Source organism: Sebastes umbrosus, chromosome 5 (genome assembly GCF_015220745.1).
Source record: "Sebastes umbrosus isolate fSebUmb1 chromosome 5, fSebUmb1.pri, whole genome shotgun sequence".
Lineage (NCBI taxonomy): Eukaryota > Metazoa > Chordata > Actinopteri > Perciformes > Sebastidae > Sebastes > Sebastes umbrosus.
Window position 1 is genome coordinate 22,459,763 of NC_051273.1, and position 22,245 is coordinate 22,482,007.

Consider the following 22,245-nt stretch of genomic DNA (forward strand, 5'->3'; position numbering starts at 1 on the left):
TGAAAAACGTGTTGTGGATTTACTTTATGTTTCGTAACAGTGATTGCACCCAAAATGATCTGCACACATGAACCATTTAAATTAAATACCCACGTGAAATAATACCTTCATCACAATTTCATTTGACACATGTTTCTTTTCTTTAAATACATTATATTAGTATTGGTTTATTTATTTACTACCTTTCAGGCTTCTTATTTTGTCAGATAATACATACAGACAAGGAAAAAATGAATTCAAATAATTAACAATTAAATTAAATTGACATGAAAGGGCAATTTTACAACTAAATAAAAAAGATGATTAAAAAAAGATAAATATAAAATAGTATTTTCTGACTAAGTCAAGGTTCAAGGCTCTATATTTGTCATTTGTCAGTCAATTCCAGCAAAGTAGACATTGGCAATGAAAATCTTTGGTCTCAGGTTCCTTCAACAATGCTCATAAAATATGTATATATATAAAAGGATAAATCACACAAGTAAAAGTAAAAGCAAAATGATAAGCTAAGACATAAAATAGTGCAGTTAAAATAAATATAAACATAAGTAAAGATAAAACAGTAATGTAAATTTGTAATTAATTTGTATTTCAGATGGGAAAACTGAATGTTAACGGGATGTATTATGTATATGCATGATGAGAAGTATTATATGTACACAGAGGTGTAAACAGGAATGTAGTATGTAATAATGAGAAGTACTAAATATATATATATATATATATATAAATGTGTAAACAGTTATGGAATATAGAATAATGAGAAGTACTATAAATATATATACATATGTGTAAACATTAATGTAGTATGTAATAATGAGAAGGACTTAAGTATTATGTATTAGGTGTAAACAAGCTGTAGTAACTATATATATATATATATATATATTATATAACAGTTTGTTACATAAAGCAGAGTGAAGGACACCCTGTGTTGTGAACATGTAGTGCATTATTACCACCTAGTGGTAGATAATAGATGTTCAGAGACTCAACCGTGTGCTTGACTAAGTTTTTATTCCCAGTAACATAATTTAATGTATTCACAGTCGATGGGAGGCTGTGAAACAATCATTCTCCCCTCTCTGTAGTTACAGTGTGTGACATCCTCCCCAATCACAAAAAAACACACATTTTTACTCCATATCATCATATCAAGTCACATAATTTTTGAGCTTTTGAAGTATCCACCTCTGAGACTTCTGCTGCCACTCCGGTATAATTAATGGACCTCACTGTCAGTCTGATGTTGTCAGATAAGGCGGCCAGCTGCCCCCAGAGGCTCCAGGCTCACTGTGTGTCAAGTGGTTTGCGCTGATTTAATTAAAAATTAGTTTGAGGATATGAATGACTAAAACACAATATAACCTGACATGATAAGGGCCAGGGACGGCTCAAGGCATAGGCCATGTAGGTGGCCGTCTAGGGCGCCATCTTCTGGGGGGTGCTGGTTGATTAATCAAATTAAAAATAAAAATAATATAATAATATAATATAATATAATAATATATTCATTAAAAATAATAAATGAAAAAAATACAAATAAATAAATAATAATAATCATAATAAAATACAGTTGGGCGCCCTTTCTCATTTTCTGCATTGAGGCAACAAATAAATAAATAAATAAATACACTTTTCATCCCTGTAACTTTCTTTCTCACACTTTTTGATCTGCCTCTGGCCGCACCTATTGTTAAAAGTATAAATTGTATTGAAACTGATTAAACACTTTTAAGCCAGCAATATCAGGGGCTGATTGTTTATTTATATTATAATAAATACAGTTTATACGGGGCTTGGATTAGGGTTCTGGGGGTTTTAACCCTAACTAGGGCTGTCCCAAATACCATTTTTTGGGCTTCAAAGCTTCGGTGAGGAATATTCGAAAGTATTCAAAGCTTTGTGGCGTGAGGTGGCGTGGCGTGGCGTGGCGTGGCGTGGCGTGGCATGGCGCGGCCTGGCGTGGCGTGGCAGGGCGCTCCAGGGTGACATGTTCTTCTGTCTGTCAGTCTCCACCGTTTCAGTGCCCAGGATAGTGCCGCTGACGCACTACTGCACACAAACCCACTTCTACACACAACAAACAGATATCCATCTGAAAATAACTAATAATAATTCATGTTAAATGTGAATAATGAATAATGTTGTGGGATTATTTCTTATTTCATGGGCTATTTTGAGATTTATACTTTATTATTACATACTTACATACTATATATATATATATATATATCGAGGCATTCAGGTCAGCCTTAACCCTAACCCTTGGGGTGGTGGGGGACTTCTACAAATCCAAATTTCACCTTGGGCACCAAAAGGGCTAGAGCCGGCCCTGATAAGGGCCTTAAAATGGCTCCTTGTTTATTACCTAAAACCCTATGTTGAGGAGTGGAGCATTATTTCAAGTTTGTTTTTATGTGTTTAATTTTCTTAAATTCATGATACATGACAAATTGCTACACAGAAAATCTCTGGCAGGGTCCCAGTAGTATAGAAAAACATGCTGCATAGAGAGTGGGAGGAAGGAGGGGCCCAGCTGCTTAATCATTAATCAAGTTAATCATATAATAATCTAATTTAATTTATCTTTACCAATTAATTTAATTTCAAAATGTATTTCGAACATGTAGAATACAAAAAAAAGAAAAGAAAAAATAAAGAAAAAGAATGATCATACCAACAAGTGGACAGTCATAAACAAGTAGTATTTACATACTACAATGAAAAGCATAAGAGAAATAAATTGTCAACACTTGATGCCTTGATTTACATATTTGAAAAGGAGTGAGAAGAAGTACAAACTTATTTAATCCCAACCCTTATCCATAAATCAATTATTAATTATTAACCAGCTTCCTTATTGAGCCATACATATACTCTAATTAAATTTTCCTAAATTTGTCTAACTATAATTATTATTATTTCTAATTATTCTAACTATAATTATTACCTTTTATCTCTGTCATACAGAAATATATATTAATTACTGATATAATTATCCTTGTCAAAATATAAATGTGTTATCAATCCAGAATACCAATTCATTACTTATAATATAACTAAATCACAATACCAATTCATTACTCACATATTTAACTTTATCATATTGACTATTCATTATCTTTTCTTATATGCGCAAATTATTATTTATAATATGCAATTTATAATATACAATATGAACATGCAATACAACATGCAATATATACATACACATACATACACATACACGTACATATATATATATATATATATATATATACATATATATTTATATATATATACACATATACACATACATACACTGCACATTGCATTACATGCGCACACTGCATACCACATACACACATATATATATATATATATACATATATACATATACTGTATACATAAACATATATTTACACATATATACACATATATACATACATATATATATGTGCATATATGTATACACATATATACATACATACATACACATATATACAGTATATACATATATATATGTATATACAGTATATATATACAATACACAGCATCCGACCATGCATACTTATACCCAAAATCAAATATCCACAAATTTGCATTATTCTTTACAGAAAAACGACACACACATTCGGACAACTAAGTTATTTATTTGTGTCTTAAGATAGACTGTATTAGTATAATATTGTCTGAAGATGTGAACATCTGGCCTGTAGCTCCTGCAGCAGACAGACAGATGTGTCACCAGCTCCATCCAGCAGAGGGCACTGCGCACCAACACAACACCAGCACCAGAGTCCATCAACAAAACTCAGGAAACTGATTTAATCACAGTGGCTGGCGCAGATTTGGTGCTCCGTATACCGAACAAATTTGCTCTAGATTTAATTAATGCTTTCTTTTTAAATTCGGCGCTAATATTTAGTTGTATTTATCCCGTTTCTCTCCGCGGTGAACAATCAAGCCTCGACGTTGACGTGGTCAGTAGTCGTGTCGTGACTCGGAGTGACGGCTGTTCGGTCCTATGAATCCTCCTAAACATCTCTACACTTTGCCCCTTTTATAACTAACTTTAACTTTAACTTTAACCTATCTAACAACCTTTCGTTGGAAGTTTGAAGAACACTTCAAAGATGTCGGTAGCGGGCTTCAAGAAGCAGTTTTATAAAGCCAGCCAGGTTTGTGCAAAAACTTTTTTATGTTTTCTTAGTTTAGCTAAAAACTGTCATGTAGCATTGTTAGCATCCGTTAGCATCGTTAGCTAGTGGTGCTAATGTTTATAACGGTTAATGTAGCATGAAGCTAACGTCAGAAAACAGTTTGTGTCGGTGTATTAAATGTTGTTTTTAGTAATTACTTTGTGTTCTTTAACAGCTAACTAGCGTGTAAAGTTAAAGAGCATCTAATCGGACATGTTTTACATTAACTGGAGTTGAACTACTAACTTTAGTTAATGCTCTTTATGATGCTAACTTATAACTAGTGTGTTTACAGGTAAACTGTGTTTTTAAACTGCATTGCACCAATTCAGATTAAATACACACATCCTGCCTGTGGTAAACATTAGCTCTGTTTGCCTGGGGACTCTCCCAGTGACTCATTATTAGAGTAAAAAAAAAACAATACAGGGAAAAGTCAGTAAGTATTGACACATTTTAAATTAACAGTGTTGTTTATTCAGTGTAACCTCAACATTAGGTTATAATGATGCTTTCTTTGCAGTGAAGACAGTTACCTATTAATTAATTTGTATTTCAGATGGGAAAACTGAATGTAAAACTGATGTATTATGTATATGAGCCATACATATACTCTAATTAAATTTTTCTAACTATAATTATTATTATTTATTATTATTCTAACTATAATTATTACCTTTAATCTGTGTCATACAGAAATATAAATTAATTACTGATATAATTATCCTTATCAAAATATAAATTTGTTATCAATTCAGAATACCAATTAATTACTTATAATATAACTTAATCACAATACAAATTCATTACTCACATATTTAACTTAATCATATTGACTATTTGTTATCTTTTCTTATATGTGCAAATTGTTATTTATAATATACAATATGCACATGCAAAACAACATGCAATATAGACATACACACATACATACATATATATGTATAATATATATATATATATTATACATATATATATATATATATATATTATATAGACTCTCCGGGTGAGTCATTAGAGTAAAAGAAAAAAAATACAGGAAAAATTCAGTAAGTATTGACACATTTTAAGTTAACAGTGTTGTTTTTAATCAGCCATCTGTGCAGCAGGTTATATAGCATGGAGTATAGGTGGATACTGTTGGGTCTCTAAACTATGGTGTACGGTCATAGACCTGCTCTATATATAAAGCGTCTTGAGATAACTTCTGTTGTGATTTGACGCTATACAAAAATAAATTGAATTGAATTGAATTGAATAGCAATGCTTCCTTGCAGTGAAGACACAGTGACCTGTTTTCCAGCTGTGTTTTAGTCTTTTGTTTAGTGAGACAGATCAATACAGTGCAGCTGAGGGTGAGTCATTAGAGTAAAAAAAACAATACAGGAAAAAGTCATGCAATATAAACCCAGTAAGTATTGACACATTTTGACACAGAAGTAATCTATGTACACAGACGTGTAAACAGGAATGTAATATGTAATAATGAGAAGTACTAGAAATACATATACATATGTGTAAATATTAATGTAGTATGTAATAATGAGAAGGACTGAAGTATTATGTGTACACAGAGGTGTAAACAAGCTGTAGTAAGTGTATATATATATATATATCATATTATATAGACTCTCCGGGTGAGTCATTAGAGTAAAAAAAAACAATACAGGGGAAAAAGTCAGTAAGTCTTGACACATTTTAAGTTAACAGTGTCGTTTATTCAGCCATCTGTGCAACAGTGTAACCTCAACATTAGGTTAAATAGCAAGGCCACAGCTACCTATTATCCAGCTAGTCTTTTGTTTAGTGAGACAGATCAATACAGTGCAGCTGAAGGGAGACATCTCGTTAGAAAATACCACTGCCTGCCATGGACACACATAAAACAAGTCTTTTAGGGTCTGAACCTTGAATGTTTTTAATTTTGCCCAGCTCTCTTAAACATGGGCGGGGACGGTTAAAAACATTTTTTTTCTTCCTACCCCTGCTGATCTAAGCAGGAAAGACATTTGGTTTCCTGTCAGGAACAGACTCAGATCCCTGCTGGTTTGGTTGTGAGCAAAAATAACATTATTTTTTAGAAGCTGTCATGTTAGTACTGACTGTATAATGAGAATGAATAGTAAAGGTGTTTTCAGGTGGATTAGTGCATGAGAAAGTGACCAAAGGAATGATGCAGAGAAGGAGGTGTAAAGAGAGTTCTTCTTTATTTGACTGCAATGCAGCTGATTTTCTTGCCAAAACTCCACAAGAGCCAAAAACACTTGACATAGCTCAGATTTTCTGCTGCAGGAAGTTGGCCGTGGAAATTATATCTGTGTCCTGTAGTTTATACACACATCCTTGTTTTTCTCTTTTTACTGTCTTTCCTTCCCTGTTATCTGTTTTTTCAAAGAATTACTCCTGACACAGAATCGTAAAACCTGAAATGTCAGACTAGAAAAGGCAGTTAGATCACAATTATCATCCCACTCCTAGAGAAGCTCTAGGTGTGACAGTGGGAGTGATTGTTAGTCCTGAATGGAAATAACAGATTTAGACAGGGAAGGGAATCACCAGAGGGCCCACGATACAATATTCACGATACTTAGTTTAGTGCAGTTTGGTTTAGTTTATTTGTGAAGGGACAGTACAAATTAATAAATAAGATAAGATAAGATATTCCTTTATTAGTCCCACTGTGGGAAAATTTGCACACTACACAAATATACAGTACATGGACATGGTATAAAAAATGCCAGAATTAGCCATGTTAGCCAAATGTTGGAAAAGGAGACACAGTTGGTAAAAGCAGTAGAAAACAGTAAAGACATTTATACATAATATAAAACAACATTGCAGACAAGCAGGACATATAGATAGAAGCAACAAATAGAGCGTTTAGTGCTGACGCGTATGTATTAATCATCCATTGTCTTGATCATCCATTGTCTTAATTGGGTACTGAAAGAGCTATAGGTTTTTTAGTTGTCTTATGTGAATTGGAATTATATTATTATATTATATATTCCACGTAATTCACGATACAATCTTATTACGATTTTAAACATTTTGCGATATGCAATATATTATTGCGATAAGATATATTGTGATTTATTGCCTTTTTTCAACTGCAGATTATGCAGTTTGTCAACATCTGTTTTATCTAATAAGATAGTAGTTTTGCTCTGTTCATCTCAGAGTTTTCGTTCACATGTGTTGATAGGTCAAGTGACACCCTTTGAAAATGGCAATGCAAGTTTTTCCTCTCCAAAATTTCGCGTAACGTTGGAGGGTTATTTAGCATTCTTCCCAACAAGCTAGTGTGACATGTTTGGTACCAATTGATTCCTTAGGTTTTCTAGTTTTATATGATTCCAGTATCTTCACTAACTTCTGAAAGACAGAATAACGGCCGGGCCCGTGGGATTGTTAAGAGGTTAATAGTTTAGCTAATAGCTAATAAATGATCAATACTTGACGTCCATGTATCGATACAATATTGCCATATAAAATATCACGACACTATGCTGTAATGATTTTTTTCCCCACCCCTACTTTTAACTATATTTGTGCAGTTTATCAAGTTTATTTATGCACTGATAATTATAAATCTTCTGGTTCTCAAATGCATAAATTTACAGCTGAAAATAAATGTAAAGTTATGCGCACATGGAGGACATCAAAAGGTTACAGTTAGTAAGAGATGATACCCATTAAGTTATGTTTCATGTTTCTAATGGATGACACAGATGCAAAGAGATGCAAAGGACCAGCTGATGCGAAGCAAATATCAAACACATTTTAAATTATATTTATCTCTCTTTTTTTGTTAATTACATAAATAACACACAGAGCTCTGTTGATAAGCGTCACTGTTGCTGCCCTTGCCTTGAGTTTAATACCCCAGTCCTGAGTTTTGAAGCTTTTACGTGTCTTGAAAAAGGCGGTTGCTAACAATGAGACTACAGGGCGTCATAACGCCGACTCGCCCGCCTTCACAGCCTCGTTGTGTATATTCGCGCTCATGTGACCGTGGTGTAGTTCGTTTATAGCGTAACGTTAGCCTTTTACTTCTGTCGATTGCATTCACACTTCAAAAGTCATAAAAGTGGTGTTCATTTGTGAAGATTATCTTGCTGACCAAAACGTGTAATTATCATAAATGTGTGTTTACCACAGAGCTTATTTTCTGCAATAATCCAAAACCCAATGGAAAAACCCCATTGGCTTTTTGTCGAAGGAACCAGGGCGATGCTAACTTCGCTAGAAAAAATACGTCATCCCTGGAGCACTCTATACAGGTGCTGGTGAGAGACTGCAGCTCCTGAGCATATAAAGGAGGAAATGGTAGTTGTAGGCTTAATGATTTACTGGAAATAACCAGGAGTGAGTTGCATTTTGAATTTTAAATGCAGGGAGGTGGGAAACTATTTAAAAGCACAAGCGCCCAGAGGCATCACTTAGTGAAGTAACAATGAAGGAAAAGATTTTCAAAAAGAATGAAGCGTGTCCCTCAGCGTGTCCCTTAGTGTCCTAGCCGGACCTGGTAGACATGTACCGCTGGATTTAACATTATAGACATGACCACTGACTATTTGTTTAACAATTTTGCCACAAATTCACAGACTGATCATACACGGTCCAGACATATACGCAATAATATGCAAATAATAGTTTTGATAATAGCATATGCTACAACAAATAGACAAGTTTGTTGTGTGGCTGAAATAACCTCCTGAAAGTAATGTTTTTTCCCACCATCTGATGTTTATCAGCTGATTTTTCATATGTTAATAAACAATATTAGGCTGCCACTTTACCTCTTTAGCTTACAACTCATTTGGTGTCTAGGCCTCTGTATGAGTCAACTTAATAGCTTAATAAGCTCTTGAACTAAGCCTTGTTATAATGCAGTAGCATTTAAATGACTAATAGTAGCTTAAAATAATGTCATTATGATGAAAAGGATATCTGTTGTAGACTGATCTCGCTGTGTCGCTCTATGCGTGTTTATACCAAAACTTCCAGATTGTAACCTTTTTGTGGATGTTTTTGGTCTTCATTCCTTTGAGCCTGTGTGCATGTAAATAATGATGTTACACTGACATGAGAACTTGATGTTTTCATTAGCAGAAGAGAAAAATGCAACATTACTTAGTGGCTAAAAAGTCACTTTGCTACTTAATCCCTAAATCAGAAGATCTCAAGTTTAGTGGTTTACTACAAAAAATAATAATCCTTAAAAGTCTTGTAAGGCAGACTTAAGTGTCGGGAAAAGATAAGATAGCAAACATGTAGGACCGCAGACTGCAATGTTAACTCTGAGGTTAGGAGTCAAATGCTAAGTAGACAGAGAGTTGAGGCTGTATCTTTACTTGTGACCTGAATCCCCTCAAGGCCTCCAAGTCATGTGCTTCCCGCATACAGCAGAGATTCACCAGTATAACTTGAAGACAGTTCAGTCCATCAGTTGCTGCTGCAGGGGAAACAGTAACCATTATGTATTTTATTTTTTTTGGTTGTTAGAACAGGTAATAGATAAACAAACCTTAGTTATTAATTCCATTAATTTCATGTAAACCTTTGTGACTACTTAACTCTTCTGTTCAATCCCCCCATCATAATACCCGTTAAATGGGCATTTCCCTCAGTACCCAGGATGTCTGGGTAATTCCTTGGTAAATCACGAACAGCAGTTTTTAGTCATGTAGGAAATGAGTCACACTGCTGTTTCTCTATCACAGACGAGCGTCTTCATCTTTTAACCAAAGGACTGAATACGTCTAATAAACCACTTCAGAGTGCTACACCACCAAGAAAGATCATATGGTCAATCTGTAAAGGTGTCAGGAGGATTGTGCTAAATTATGCGTGCCTATATAATATAGGGCTGCCTGTCGCAATAACCGCAATATTGTAATACCCCAATATTGACAAGTTCACTTTTTTTAATTCTTTGCAATGGAAGCGGCACATTTTTACACTTTGCTACAAACGGCAGCTGCGTGATGAGGTGATAAGCGTCTATTCTGCGCTGAGCGCTGCACGTATGGTGTTTTTTATGGTCGTCAAGAGTTGAAAAATGTTCAACTTTGGGTAAAACTCCACAAAGATCAACCGTAACATCCTACATGTAGGCTAACAAGTGCTGGACAACAACAACATTGAGGAGAAATTAATACACATAGACCATCCAGAGCAAGTACTCTACTTTGTGCCGACATTTTGATATTTCTGATCATAGCAACCAGACGCTGCGCCTCATTGCCCTTCTTTGTTCTGCATTTAACAATAAACAGGTATTTAATTTTTTTTAAACTGTCATCTTTTTCATTTACAAAGCAACAGATATACCTAATAATAATAGCCTAACAATAAATGTTATTTATATAGCACTAAAATCAGGATAAATAAATAATTTGCAAAAAAGAAGTTGCAATAATACAGCATATTGTGCTGTTGAGACAATCATTATCACCGCACGGGAAATTCCTTCACCGTGACAGCCCTAATATAGAATAGGCCAGGTCCTACAGATATACACTTGTCTTAAAACTGATCAAGTTAAAACTGTGAAAAGAATCCCTCATATTGTTCATATGCATATTGTTTTTTAGGAAAGTAATAACCTCACCTTCAGCAACGTCTACCATAGTGTTAAAGAGAATCAAATTAAAACTTAGAAATAAATTATTTATCCCTCTTTCAGGACCTCTTTTGGAGTGTTTTAACGGTCCAGACAGTTTGAAATGCTCCCCCTGTTAATCCCCCTGGAGAAATAATTAAACATTAACATCAGGGTGGTTACGACCTCCCTCAAACCTTAAATGCACAAGATCAAAACAGATTCTTTATGTCCTGGTGTGACACAAGTTTTAATACTACAAAAGCATTTTAACTGGAATCACGGCATAAAGCTAAGTAAAAGAAGTCATTGTGGTTTTCTTTTGTCTTTGCAGAAAAGGTCTGCAAGTTGCTCTGCAACCAAGGACTGTTGTTGCGTGCCATTTTTATTATCTTACTGGTGGGGATGGGGGTTGTTTGTCTGCCCATTCCACTTAGAGAAACTCAGATATGAAAACGTGTAGCTCATGGACGCAGCAGTCAAGGTTTTAAGTATCTTGAAGTCACAACAGTACAGACGCATTACAAAGCCAGAATAACAGTTTAATACATTTTCCAGTTCTCTGTGACTAACTTTTGTGTGTGAAAAAGCACAAATACGGCTCCCAGTTTAATTAATTAGCCAAGAAGGGTGTACAAAAACACTTACTGTACTGTACATGCACAGAAACAGACTGTTTTCCATTCCTTAGACTTTTGTCTGTGGCCTAAAAGCGTGCTGAGAGATCTCACTTTGAAATACATGTGCTTTCAATCAACATGTTTTATGTTGTAGCAGCGTTTTGTTCGTTTTTTTATTGTGAGTTAGCTGGTCCAACATTTTTCTCATACTGCAAAGTGTAAACAAACGCTAAAAGAAATGTTCATTCTCTACACAGAGCAGGCGTGTGAATGTGTGAATTGGAGATGAGTTTGTTTCCCCACGCAAATGAAAACCTTATGAACAGCCTTAATTAATTAGCACTCTTTCTGTCTTTCCTCCCCCCTTCTGTCTCTCTCTCTCTCTCCCTCTAGATGGTAAGTGAGAAAGTCGGAGGTGCTGAAGGAACAAAACTAGATGATGACTTCAGAGACTTGGAACGGGTAAGAGAGGCATCTTTGTGGCGTCTTAAAAGAGCAACATCTTTGGCCAACGCTGTCGGCCTGGTTGATTTTACACACAGTAAACAAACTCACTGCTGTTTCTGTGGGACTTCCGTTCTTGATGTTATCGCCCCATTTAAAGCAATACATTCCCCTCTGTTGGTTTAGGAAACCCTTTAAAATTGTGTGGAAGACGTCGAAAACAACAAATCAATTAGCAACAATTTTGCCAGAAATGCCAAAATGTACTGTTTACAGCTTCTCAAATGTGAATATTTGCTAGTTTTCTTGAAGCCGGTTTATACTTCTGCATTGAATCTATGGCTTAAGTATTCAACGCAGACCACAACAACTGTAATTGGTCCGCTTGGTAGGGTTGTAAATCACAAATGTCATCACGATACAATATTATATTGATTCTTACAACAACAATACGATATCTGCTGATGTCACAAAGTCTGCCACAACACAATTTTGATTCAGTTCAAATCAGGGGCCTGCGATCGATATGAGACGATATCATATGCCCCATTTAACACAATCAGTTACATTTTTATCAACTCACTAAAAGCAGCTAAATTAGGATTTCACTATTTTATTACTGGGCTCTCTAGGAAGGAGGTACACTTGGACAGAAATTTCAAAATAAAGGCGTATCTTGAAGATGATGATATGTATCGATGTTTTTCACTTCGCATCGATGATATTGGATCGTTGATTACTGAATCGATACATCCATCCAGATTGATGTATCATTACACATTTCCTCATTCACATGTCCGTACACACCATCTCTTCTAACGTCTTCTCTCTTTTCTGCGTTGCAGTAATTGCAGTAAAAAGTAACTGTCGTTCAACATTTACTAGTTTCAACTCCAACATGTTCCGCTCAGTTTCACTCACCATCGTTTGAAGTACACAAAGAAACTCAACACAGTGGCATAGAAACCCCACCGCCCAACTAGCGTTTTGGTTTCGCAGACACACCAGTGCACAAGTGTAAATGCTCACGACAACGTAGGCCACTTGCTCTGCGTAGAGCCTACGTACCGACTATAAATCAACTTTTATGCCAAATTCACACCAGAGCAGCGGCCAAGTGCGGCCCGCGGCCTACGGCAAGCTGCCACTGTCTATTCCTCACCTTTATTTGTCCTTGTCCCTGGCTGTTATTTCTATTTCTGTGCAAGTACACTTAGAGAGATGCATAAAAGCCAGAGTAAAATTCCTTGTACTTGTATGTACTTGGCGATTAAAACCAATTCTGATTCTGAACCTATGAGCAAGCTATGGTTAACAAAAGGTATTAACAGCATGCCACCTTTGCCTGTCACTACTTTATATTAGTTGTGTGATTGCAGTAGCTCTGTGGTACACTTGTGATGTGTGTGCGCTTGCTGTGTTTTGTAGAAAGTAGATGTGACCAGTAAAGCGGTAGTGGAGGTAATCTCCAAAACATCAGAGTACCTTCAGCCCAACCCAGGTGAGAAGAAAAACCTGTTTTCATGCATTTATTTGAACTGTTTGAACTCTGTGATGAAATGTATTTTTATGTTTTTACTTCTGCAGCATCGCGGGCCAAACTGTCCATGTTGAACACCATGTCTAAGATCCGCGGCCAGGTGAAGAACCCCGGCTACCCTCAGGCCGAGGGACTGCTGGGGGAATGTATGGGCAAGTACGGACGGGACCTCGGAGAGGACACTAACTTCGGTAAGATCTGTGTGTGTGTGTGTGTGTGTGTGTGTGTGTGTGTGTGTGTATTGTAGTTTTAGATTGTAAATTCCTGGCACAGGAATGTTGGGGCTTGTTATTATGGGTTAGTGGTTTACTGTATATGGTTGTGCTTGTGTGTGTGTATTCTGACTGATAGTGTGCACACAAACTGTTTACAGTGCTTTGAAACGCTTTTTGACTATGTTTAGTATTGTATTTCCGTCTGTTTGTGTCTGTGTGTGGTTTTATTTTATTACTATCTGTTACTTAATGTGTGGTCTGATTGCGATATGAAACTGTGGTTCTACACTATAAATCTACTGTCACTAAGATATTAATCTCTCTCTGCTTGGCTCAGGTGGAGCACTAGTAGATGTTGGAGAATCCATGAAGAGATTGGCGGAAGTCAAAGACTCTCTAGATATCGATGTCAAGCAGAACTTCATTGATCCATTGCAAGGGCTCTGTGACAAGGACCTCAGAGAGATACAGGTACATTGACAACATCGTCTCTTCAAATTGTCAAATTGAATTTAAGCCAAGATGGTGATCACATCCTCTTAAACTGACTCTGGCTCTCACCCCCTCAGCATCACCTGAAGAAGCTGGAAGGTCGTCGTTTGGACTACGATTACAAGAAAAAGCGTCAGGGCAAGATCCCAGATGAGGAGCTTAGACAGGCCCTGGAGAAGTTTCACGAGTCAAAGGAAGTGGCCGAGACGAGCATGTACAACCTGCTGGAGACTGACGTGAGGACTGATTTATTACTGTTCAGTGCGTGGTTGTTAGTGTCCGACCTCTGAAAGCATAATTGTAAACCTGATCCTTCTTCTGTGCAGTCCATCCGTCATTCTGTTGACCTCTCTCGTCAGCTAAAACATAGCTTCTGATTTGTGAAAGCTAGTCAAACTTAACACAGCATTTAGCCTGGTTTCCATCTAAAGTTCCCAAGACTTTTAGTCTCTGGACCTACTTTTAAAGGAATTGTTTTTTGCGTTTCCACCACGGTCTAGAGACCTGCGAAGATCAGGCAAATTAGTTCGCTGATGTATGAAAAAGCAACATAACATGGGGCCATACTTACCAACCCTCTCGATTTTCCCAGGAGACTCCCATTTTTCATTGCCCTCTCTCGGTTTCCTCCCGGAGTCACGAGTCTCCCGCATTTCTCCCCATTTATGACAATTTTTCACACTTTTTTTTTTTTCCTTTTTGTTATCTCAACCTGTTTCTGGCACTGTGCAGCGTGTATAAGCTCTACCGTTTCATGGGAAACATTTCATCAGTTGCTTCATTGTTGAGCTCGACTGAGCTTCACTTTCGCTGGTATTCAGTACACACCCACAGGACAAACACACGCCAATCGTTACACCTGTAAAGGTGTTTAGCCAACACTCACACTGGAGATAAACGTGTCTTTAAATAGCTGTAGTTAACATTTAATCACTATTTGGGTTTAGGAATTAAAGTATTTGTTTGCCCTGTACATAACTGCAGGTGTGCACTCCTGTAGGTGAGGAGGCATAGGAGAACAAAACAGCTTAGAGCATACAGTATATCTGAGTGCATGTAAATTGATTTGTGTGTTTTGTTATACTACAGCACAGCAGTCGAGGGTTTAGTTTTAATATTGAGGAATAGTTGACAGTGTGAATAGGACCAGTGCTACCTGGAGGAAGTCTATCTGTTCCATATTTACTGTTATTTCTCTACTTCCAGCCTCTTTTCATGTTGTTCCCCCTGACTATTTAAATACTGTATAACTATAAATTTGAGCGTGAAAGATAATTTTAGACATTTGAGATGAGGTTGAATGCTCCAGAAAAAGTGGATAATGAGTTAAGTCTCAGAGCGAATTAAAGAGCAGGCAAGAAAGCAGACAAATGAGTATTGAAAACATTTCAATTCAGAATCGATACGTCTTCTGATCAGCCTTTACAGAAACCTCCAATTAAATTATTTAGAACAAAAATCATCCGATAATGATCGGTGGTCGATTGATTGAAGCACCCTTGATATGCCCACATGTTTTCACTGGGGCTTTTATGAACTGTGTGTTTATAATCCAGGATATGGAACTGTTTATCCATTGGAATAACAAATACAGTAACTCAAACAAAGTGACACTGATTATCTTTTGTATATGATGTATCTTTATCTGTGTGTGTTTAGATAGAGCAGGTGAGCCAGCTGTCGTCCCTGGTGGAGTCCCAGGTGCAGTACCACAGACAGGCTGTGCAGGTGTTGGAGGAGCTGTCTGACAAACTCAGAGACAGGTGCAGTAATGACACCTGACACACACAAATACCAACATACTATGTATACTGTACAGTGCATCTGACTGTGCAGCTTTCTGCTCAGAGCTTTTCAAGTCTGGTTACGATACGATATGATACGATACACTTCATTGTCCCCTTGGGGAAATTTGTTTTGGACTCCTTTGCTGCACACCATCAGCTGCCTCCACAGCAGCATCAATAAATAGAAACAAACAGCAATCCACATGTAAATAGAGAAACACAAACAATGTAAACCTCAAACAACATATATTGGTTCAGTCACAGTAACTTCAAACATCATTTTGTATTTATTGTGGAGGTTTGGGAATGTAAATCAACTTCTCTTTTTGAACAGGATGAGTGATGCTCAGAATCGACCAAGACGTGAATACACACCGAAACCCAAACCTATCTTTGACTTCGGAGACGACAACCATTCAAACGGCTGCTACTCGACCTCAATGGCCCCTCCACCTTCACGCAACTCAGGTAAGAAACAGCTGATGGGCTCTAAAAACACATTTCTGAATATATGTTAGTGAGGATCAACAAACATCGCCGTACTTTACACGTTCAGTGCTGTTCTATGCTCTTCTTCCAATGAAGAAATAGTTCAGTTCTGATGTAAGTGATGCTATTGCAGCATCTACGCTAACCTCTTCAGGAGCCGCCATTTGAGTTTTGCACCAGAGAATAGATGATATGTTGACAAAACAAAGAACAAAATAAACTCTCAGGTAGGGCTGCAACTAGTGATTATTTTCATTGTCGGTTATATTCTCGATTGATCGATTAGATGTTTGGTCTACTATAAAAAATTAAAAAATCCACTATCGGTTTTCTACACAAGATGAGTCTTCTACTTTAGTAAAAAACATGACATGCCATTGCAGGAACTAAATATGTAGAGTTTTGATTTTGCTTGATGCCTCAACATTGATATGAATTGGCGTAATAATAGAGATCAATGCTGATTTTAAACATCCAACACTACTATTCAACACTTCAGTATTCTTTATTGACTTCCAGCAATGATTGTGCATTTTTTTGGGCTGCAACTAACAACTATTGTTTATTATTAATTTCTTTATTAGCAATTTATCTGCTGATTAATGTCTGGATAAATCCTTTTGTTTGTGTACAACAGCAGAAAATAGTGAAATGGGCCCAGTTCCCAGACCCCAAGTTGACATATTCAACTATCTTGCTTTGTCTGACCAAAAATAATTTCAAAAATGATTCAGTTTACAATGATATAAAGAGAAACTCCTCACATTTGAGAAGCTGGAAACAGTGAATGTTTGGCGTTTTTGCGTGAAAAATATCTAAATAATTAACAAAATCGTTTTTTAATAATTTAGGACTGCAACTAACGATTATTTTCTCAATTAATCAATTAGTTTTTTCGGTCTATCTAATATCGAACAGTGCTTCCCAAAGCCCAAGATGACATCCTCAAATGTCTTGTTTTGTCAACGCAAAGATATTCAGTTTACTGTCATAGAGGAGTAAAGAAACCAGAAAATATTCACATTTAAGAAGCTGGAATCAGAATTTCACCTTTTTTTCTAAGAAAATTACTCAAACTTATTTAATCGATTATCAAAATAGTTGCAGATTCATTTAATTGTTAATCAATAAATCGTTGCAGCTCTACTCTCAGGCATGATTTTGTATTCAATTACATCACTCTCAAAGCCACACTCACACAAAAGGGCAGCATAAGATGTGTGTAAAAGAGCTGCCATACCAGAGTTTCTACAGCAATAAAACATCCAGCTGTTTCCACACACACAGCAGATGGACTGAGCCAAACTAGCGTTCCTGCATTGAACACATTCCTTAGAAATCTGACAGAAACTAAGCTGGAAGAAAAATCTCCACATTGCCAACATGATCGCTCAAGACCTGCAACCAATCAGCACAAACATGTGAAATGAATTGTCTTTTTTCTGTTGTCTTATTGAGGCTGTGTAAATGGTGGCATGCATTGAATGTTGACCATGAGAAAATGGATGTCTGTTTCTGCAATGGGGGGCAGGGATGTGTGTGTGAGTGTGTGTGACTGTGTATCCTGCCCTGTCATCTGGCTGGCCTTTCTCCAACTGACCTTGTTCCTCTTTTCTGTGATATCATCAGAGCCGTCTTTTCACTTGGCCACATTGTCCTTTAGGAAACACAGATTGTGTGAGTCACAGATTGTGTGTGGCTCGTTTTTTTTTTTTTCTTGTGGTGTTGAAACGTTCCCGTGTGCTTGCACAGCTTCTGGTGTGAAATGTAGGAAGTAGGATACAAGTCGCTTCTCACAGGTTTGACACATTATTGGTGGTTTATGGTGAACGTTTACTTCAACTGCATGTGTGTGGTTTTGTATGAGATCCACATCCTGTAGTGTAGATAGATACTGCAGTCTGACTTACTAAAAGAGTTTAACACCTCTGCAACCACTGACTCAATCCGCAATTTGTTTAACTGTGCGGCTATTTAACACATCCTAAAAGAGCAGTCAGGATCTAATTCATTCGAGAAACAATTGACAAACTTCCAAACTACATCCTTTTGTTACAAAATGCTATATTGGTATTATTATTACTACATTGTTAAGTTATGAAGCAAGTGCTTTGGTCAATGACGTCGGTGTGTGGAGAGCTCCGACACAGAGGCTGCAGCAGCGAGCCGGTCATTGTTGGGAAAGAACTGTACATTATCCCGCTTATTACACGGCTACTTTCTTAAGAAATCAATATTTTGACACAAAAACGGTCCGCCAGAATCCGACATCAGAGCTGCGCCCATAGCAACGGTCTGTTATACAGAAATTACAGAGAGCAGAACGCTTTGATTGACCAATCAGAATCAAGTATTCAACACAGCGGTGTAATAATAAATATTAACGTTACGGTCTTTAGCCCTGGAGCTGGTTTAATTCCGGTTTTCGGTAACCATCCCCAAATAAAATGATTTTTCTTATTCATCGCGTTTCAGGCAGCCTTTTTCAATGTCTTTATAGCGCATGTTCATATCGCGATAACGATGAAAATACGATTTGTCGGTCAGCCCTACAGGGTAGTACTGATTTTATATTTGAGCAGCTTGCTGCATATGATGTAAATTCATATTGAAATCACTGTAATTGATCTCCTATTTACTTTGAGCTGCTATTGTGCTATTATATTTTATAATAAAAATGTGTCACATGACAATGTGAAAGGGGTCACTAATGAACCTATAGAGGATTATCGCCTAAATCTGCAGCTCCCCTCGGCTATGGAGGTTTTTAGCGAGTTTCAGCTCATTGTTTAGCGATCCGACCCGCAACTGCATTGTTTTGGTTCACTCTCAGCGCTCTCATACTGTCGTTTTCAGAGAAAAAGCTCTAAATATCCACTGTACACCACCTGCTCAGCACCAAACAGCTGACAGAATGACTAATAATGTTGCCCCATAACTGCTGTAAACAATCGTTTGCTAACAAGTTTGCCAGTTTATAGAAGCACCATCTATATTTACTCATGAATATATTTATTCATCTATGTTTTGTGTTCATAACCGGTCATCGCTGAAGGAAGACAAAATAACAAACAATTAAGTATGCCATTATCTTCAAAACAACTAAATCAACATCACAAACACTGATGGAAAAGGGAGTCTTACAAACTAATTACCAGCATTTGCTCGTCAGAATTCTTTCAAACAGAGAACCTGCCACTATTTGGCGTTTATTCTAATACAGCCTACCTTTAGAGAAATGTTTGTGACTGTTATTCAGAGTTGGTTCTATTGGATTAAGTGTTTACATTATTTTTTTCTTGCCCCTGTAAACTGATACAGTACGGAGTAAAACACAGAGAAGCTTTCCCCGTCGCTAGCCTGCCCAGCAGTCTGTGGGGTCAACTTGATACAATGAGAAAATTGTTTGGAGACAAAAAAGCCGAGCTTGTCTTGTGTGTGGAGCTCCAGTCTTCTCTGCTGATCTGTGTGACGACACAGAGAGAGGGACAGACGGAGGAAACGATGGACAGGGAGGGAGGAGGACAGTTATACACAAACGTGGTGTCAGAGGATGTTGTAGTTTCAACTTGTCAGCACTCTTGAGCTTGTTTGTGATGTTGTGTTGAAGTTGGTCTGACTGCACCAAATGCTAATGTTATACTAACACGTGTAAACAAGTATGAACTACAGTATGCAGTAGATTGTATGCTTAAAGGGGAATTTTGCCACCTTTTATGTGGATGTCCAGTCAGTGCTGATGCTAAATGTATTCCACTGAAGAAATCAATTTGCCAGTGCTGCTATATTGACCAACAAAGCTGATCTCTCCTGCTGCATAGTAGGGATGTGATGGTTAATAAACTTGTGAGAACACCGGACATTTTACAAGAAAAGATGGCGCTCAATATGTGTAGCGCACTTACTTGATTTTTAACATCGCGTGGCATGTGTCTCACCTCTCCAGTAGAGCTTTCGCTGCAGGGCTGAAGGTTTCCACCCGACGCTACTCCGCCGTGCACACCGGTTGGGACCGCTCCATCCTCCACATGGCGATTACCTCATTGACGTTATGTTCCCTGATAGCATTGGGTTTAAATCTGAAATATTGCCAAATAGGCACTTTTGCTTTTCGCTTCGAAACCAAATCCTCCACCAACGTCTTGTTGTCAACTCTCTCTCGTCCCGTGTGTGTTTGTGTGTGTGTGTGTGTGTGTGTGTGTGTGTGTGTGTGTGTGTGTGTGTGTGTGTGTGTGTGTAATCTGACTCCTGCTACTCTGAGCTGAGACTCCGTACGGAGCAGACACTTTCCCTTTCAGTTTGTTGCGTCCGTCGTCCAACTATGTGTTGATAACACGGCGCTGATATGCAAAAATGAACTAAATGGGTTATATTTAATGACGGTGGGTACGTAATGTGATCAGTGTGTGCCGTAACACCGTGTAACACCAGCAACACCGACTACCGCAGCAAGCCAAACAGCTACCAAAGCTGAAGTAGCACTTTATAGTTTTTCCGTATACCAAGTACATCACTGTCACGTCACTGGTATATGGGAGAGCTACAGATTTTGCAGCTGTAGAACTGCAGCTTTCTTGGTCAATATAGCAGCACTGAGGAATTTATTGTTTCAGTCAACTACACTTACCGTCAACACTGATTGGACATATCCACGTAGAAGGTGGTGAAATTGTGTGACGGTTTTTCCTGAAAATGGCACTACTATGGCCCCCTCACTGTGTCTGAGAGCATCCTGAATTTTTGGAGTTTTCCTCATTTTGTCCTCATCTTCCTCATTCTTTCTCTCGTTACTTGTATTTTCTCAGCCCCGGAGCAGCCAAGCTGTAAGGCGCTGTACGACTTTGATCCAGAGAACGAGGGAGAGCTGGGCTTCCGCGAGGGCGACATCATCACCCTGACCAATCAGATCGACGAGAACTGGTACGAGGGCATGCTGAACAGCCAGTCGGGATTCTTCCCTCTCAACTACGTTGAGGTCCTCGTTCCGTTGCCACACTAATGTAAAGAGAGCTGAGGAGGAGACTGATGGAGAGGAGGAGGAGGAGGTGAGAGCAAGTAGGATTAGTAGAGAGGGAGGAAAGCGAAGCCAAGGGATGGTCCACAGAATATTCATGTTCACCTTCAGCTCCGGCGTCACCATCACAGACGAGCACTTGGAGAAGATGGTCATATTTCAAAGTCCAGACCAGAACCTGTTCCACCTCCAGCCAAAGGTAAAAGGTTGGACACAAAACGTCATCATCCGTTATTTGGCAGTCTGAAACATTTCCTGAGGACTAACTGTTGACACATTTATAAGCAATATTTGTCTTTAATCACAAATTACTGATATCGTAAAGATAATTTATGTTAAACCTGGTGGTTATAATGGGATGGCACGTTCAAATCATCCTTTTGGTGTGACTGCAGTCTGTTTAACAGTCAGTTTTCAGTCTGAAGAGGCCAACTCAAACCTCACAGTAAACATGGTGTGTAACTGGACTGAATATTATCCTCATTTCAAAACTGAAACCTTCGTTTGTGCCCCTTAAGGACTGGAGCTCATCTCTTGATGCCACCTGCTGGCGAGACTGAGAATTACCTTTACCTAAACTAAAATGGAACCACACACGACTAGAAATGTAGTTTAACTAATTTTATCTAAAAAGAAAAAAACCTGCATTCACATTTTTTTATGAGAAACGAGACGAAATTAGTTTGTGATTTAGACCGTTTTGAGGTTTGGGTCTATTTATAGTGCTCTTTTTAAAGATCTCTGTCTAAGCTGTGCACTGGTGACAGCTTCAGAAGACAACCGGCCCGATACTGTGGTGTCCTTATATTGTTTCAGTATTTGATTTATGTTCGTCTCAACCTACTACAGTAGT

General features: G+C 37.6%; 1 protein-coding gene across 2 annotated transcripts; it reads left to right on the forward strand.

The window, feature by feature from the left end:
• The first annotated feature begins 3,789 nt into the window (after positions 1–3,789).
• On the forward strand, positions 3,790–21,859 carry sh3gl1b (SH3-domain GRB2-like 1b). 2 transcript variants are annotated; one of them, XM_037770595.1, is made up of 10 exons: positions 3,790–4,163; positions 11,805–11,873; positions 13,284–13,356; positions 13,443–13,586; positions 13,948–14,081; positions 14,180–14,338; positions 15,762–15,865; positions 16,224–16,357; positions 18,008–18,055; positions 21,184–21,859. In XM_037770595.1, the coding sequence occupies exons 1-10, from the start codon at positions 4,119–4,121 to the stop codon at positions 21,375–21,377; spliced, it is 1,104 nt and encodes a 367-aa protein (XP_037626523.1). In that variant the 5' UTR covers positions 3,790–4,118; the 3' UTR covers positions 21,378–21,859. The 2 variants fall into 2 exon arrangements, with proteins under 2 accessions (XP_037626523.1, XP_037626524.1); XM_037770596.1 differs by lacking the exon at positions 18,008–18,055 and having other exon boundaries at positions 3,793–4,163; positions 21,184–21,377.
• Positions 21,860–22,245: the final 386 nt, after the last annotated feature.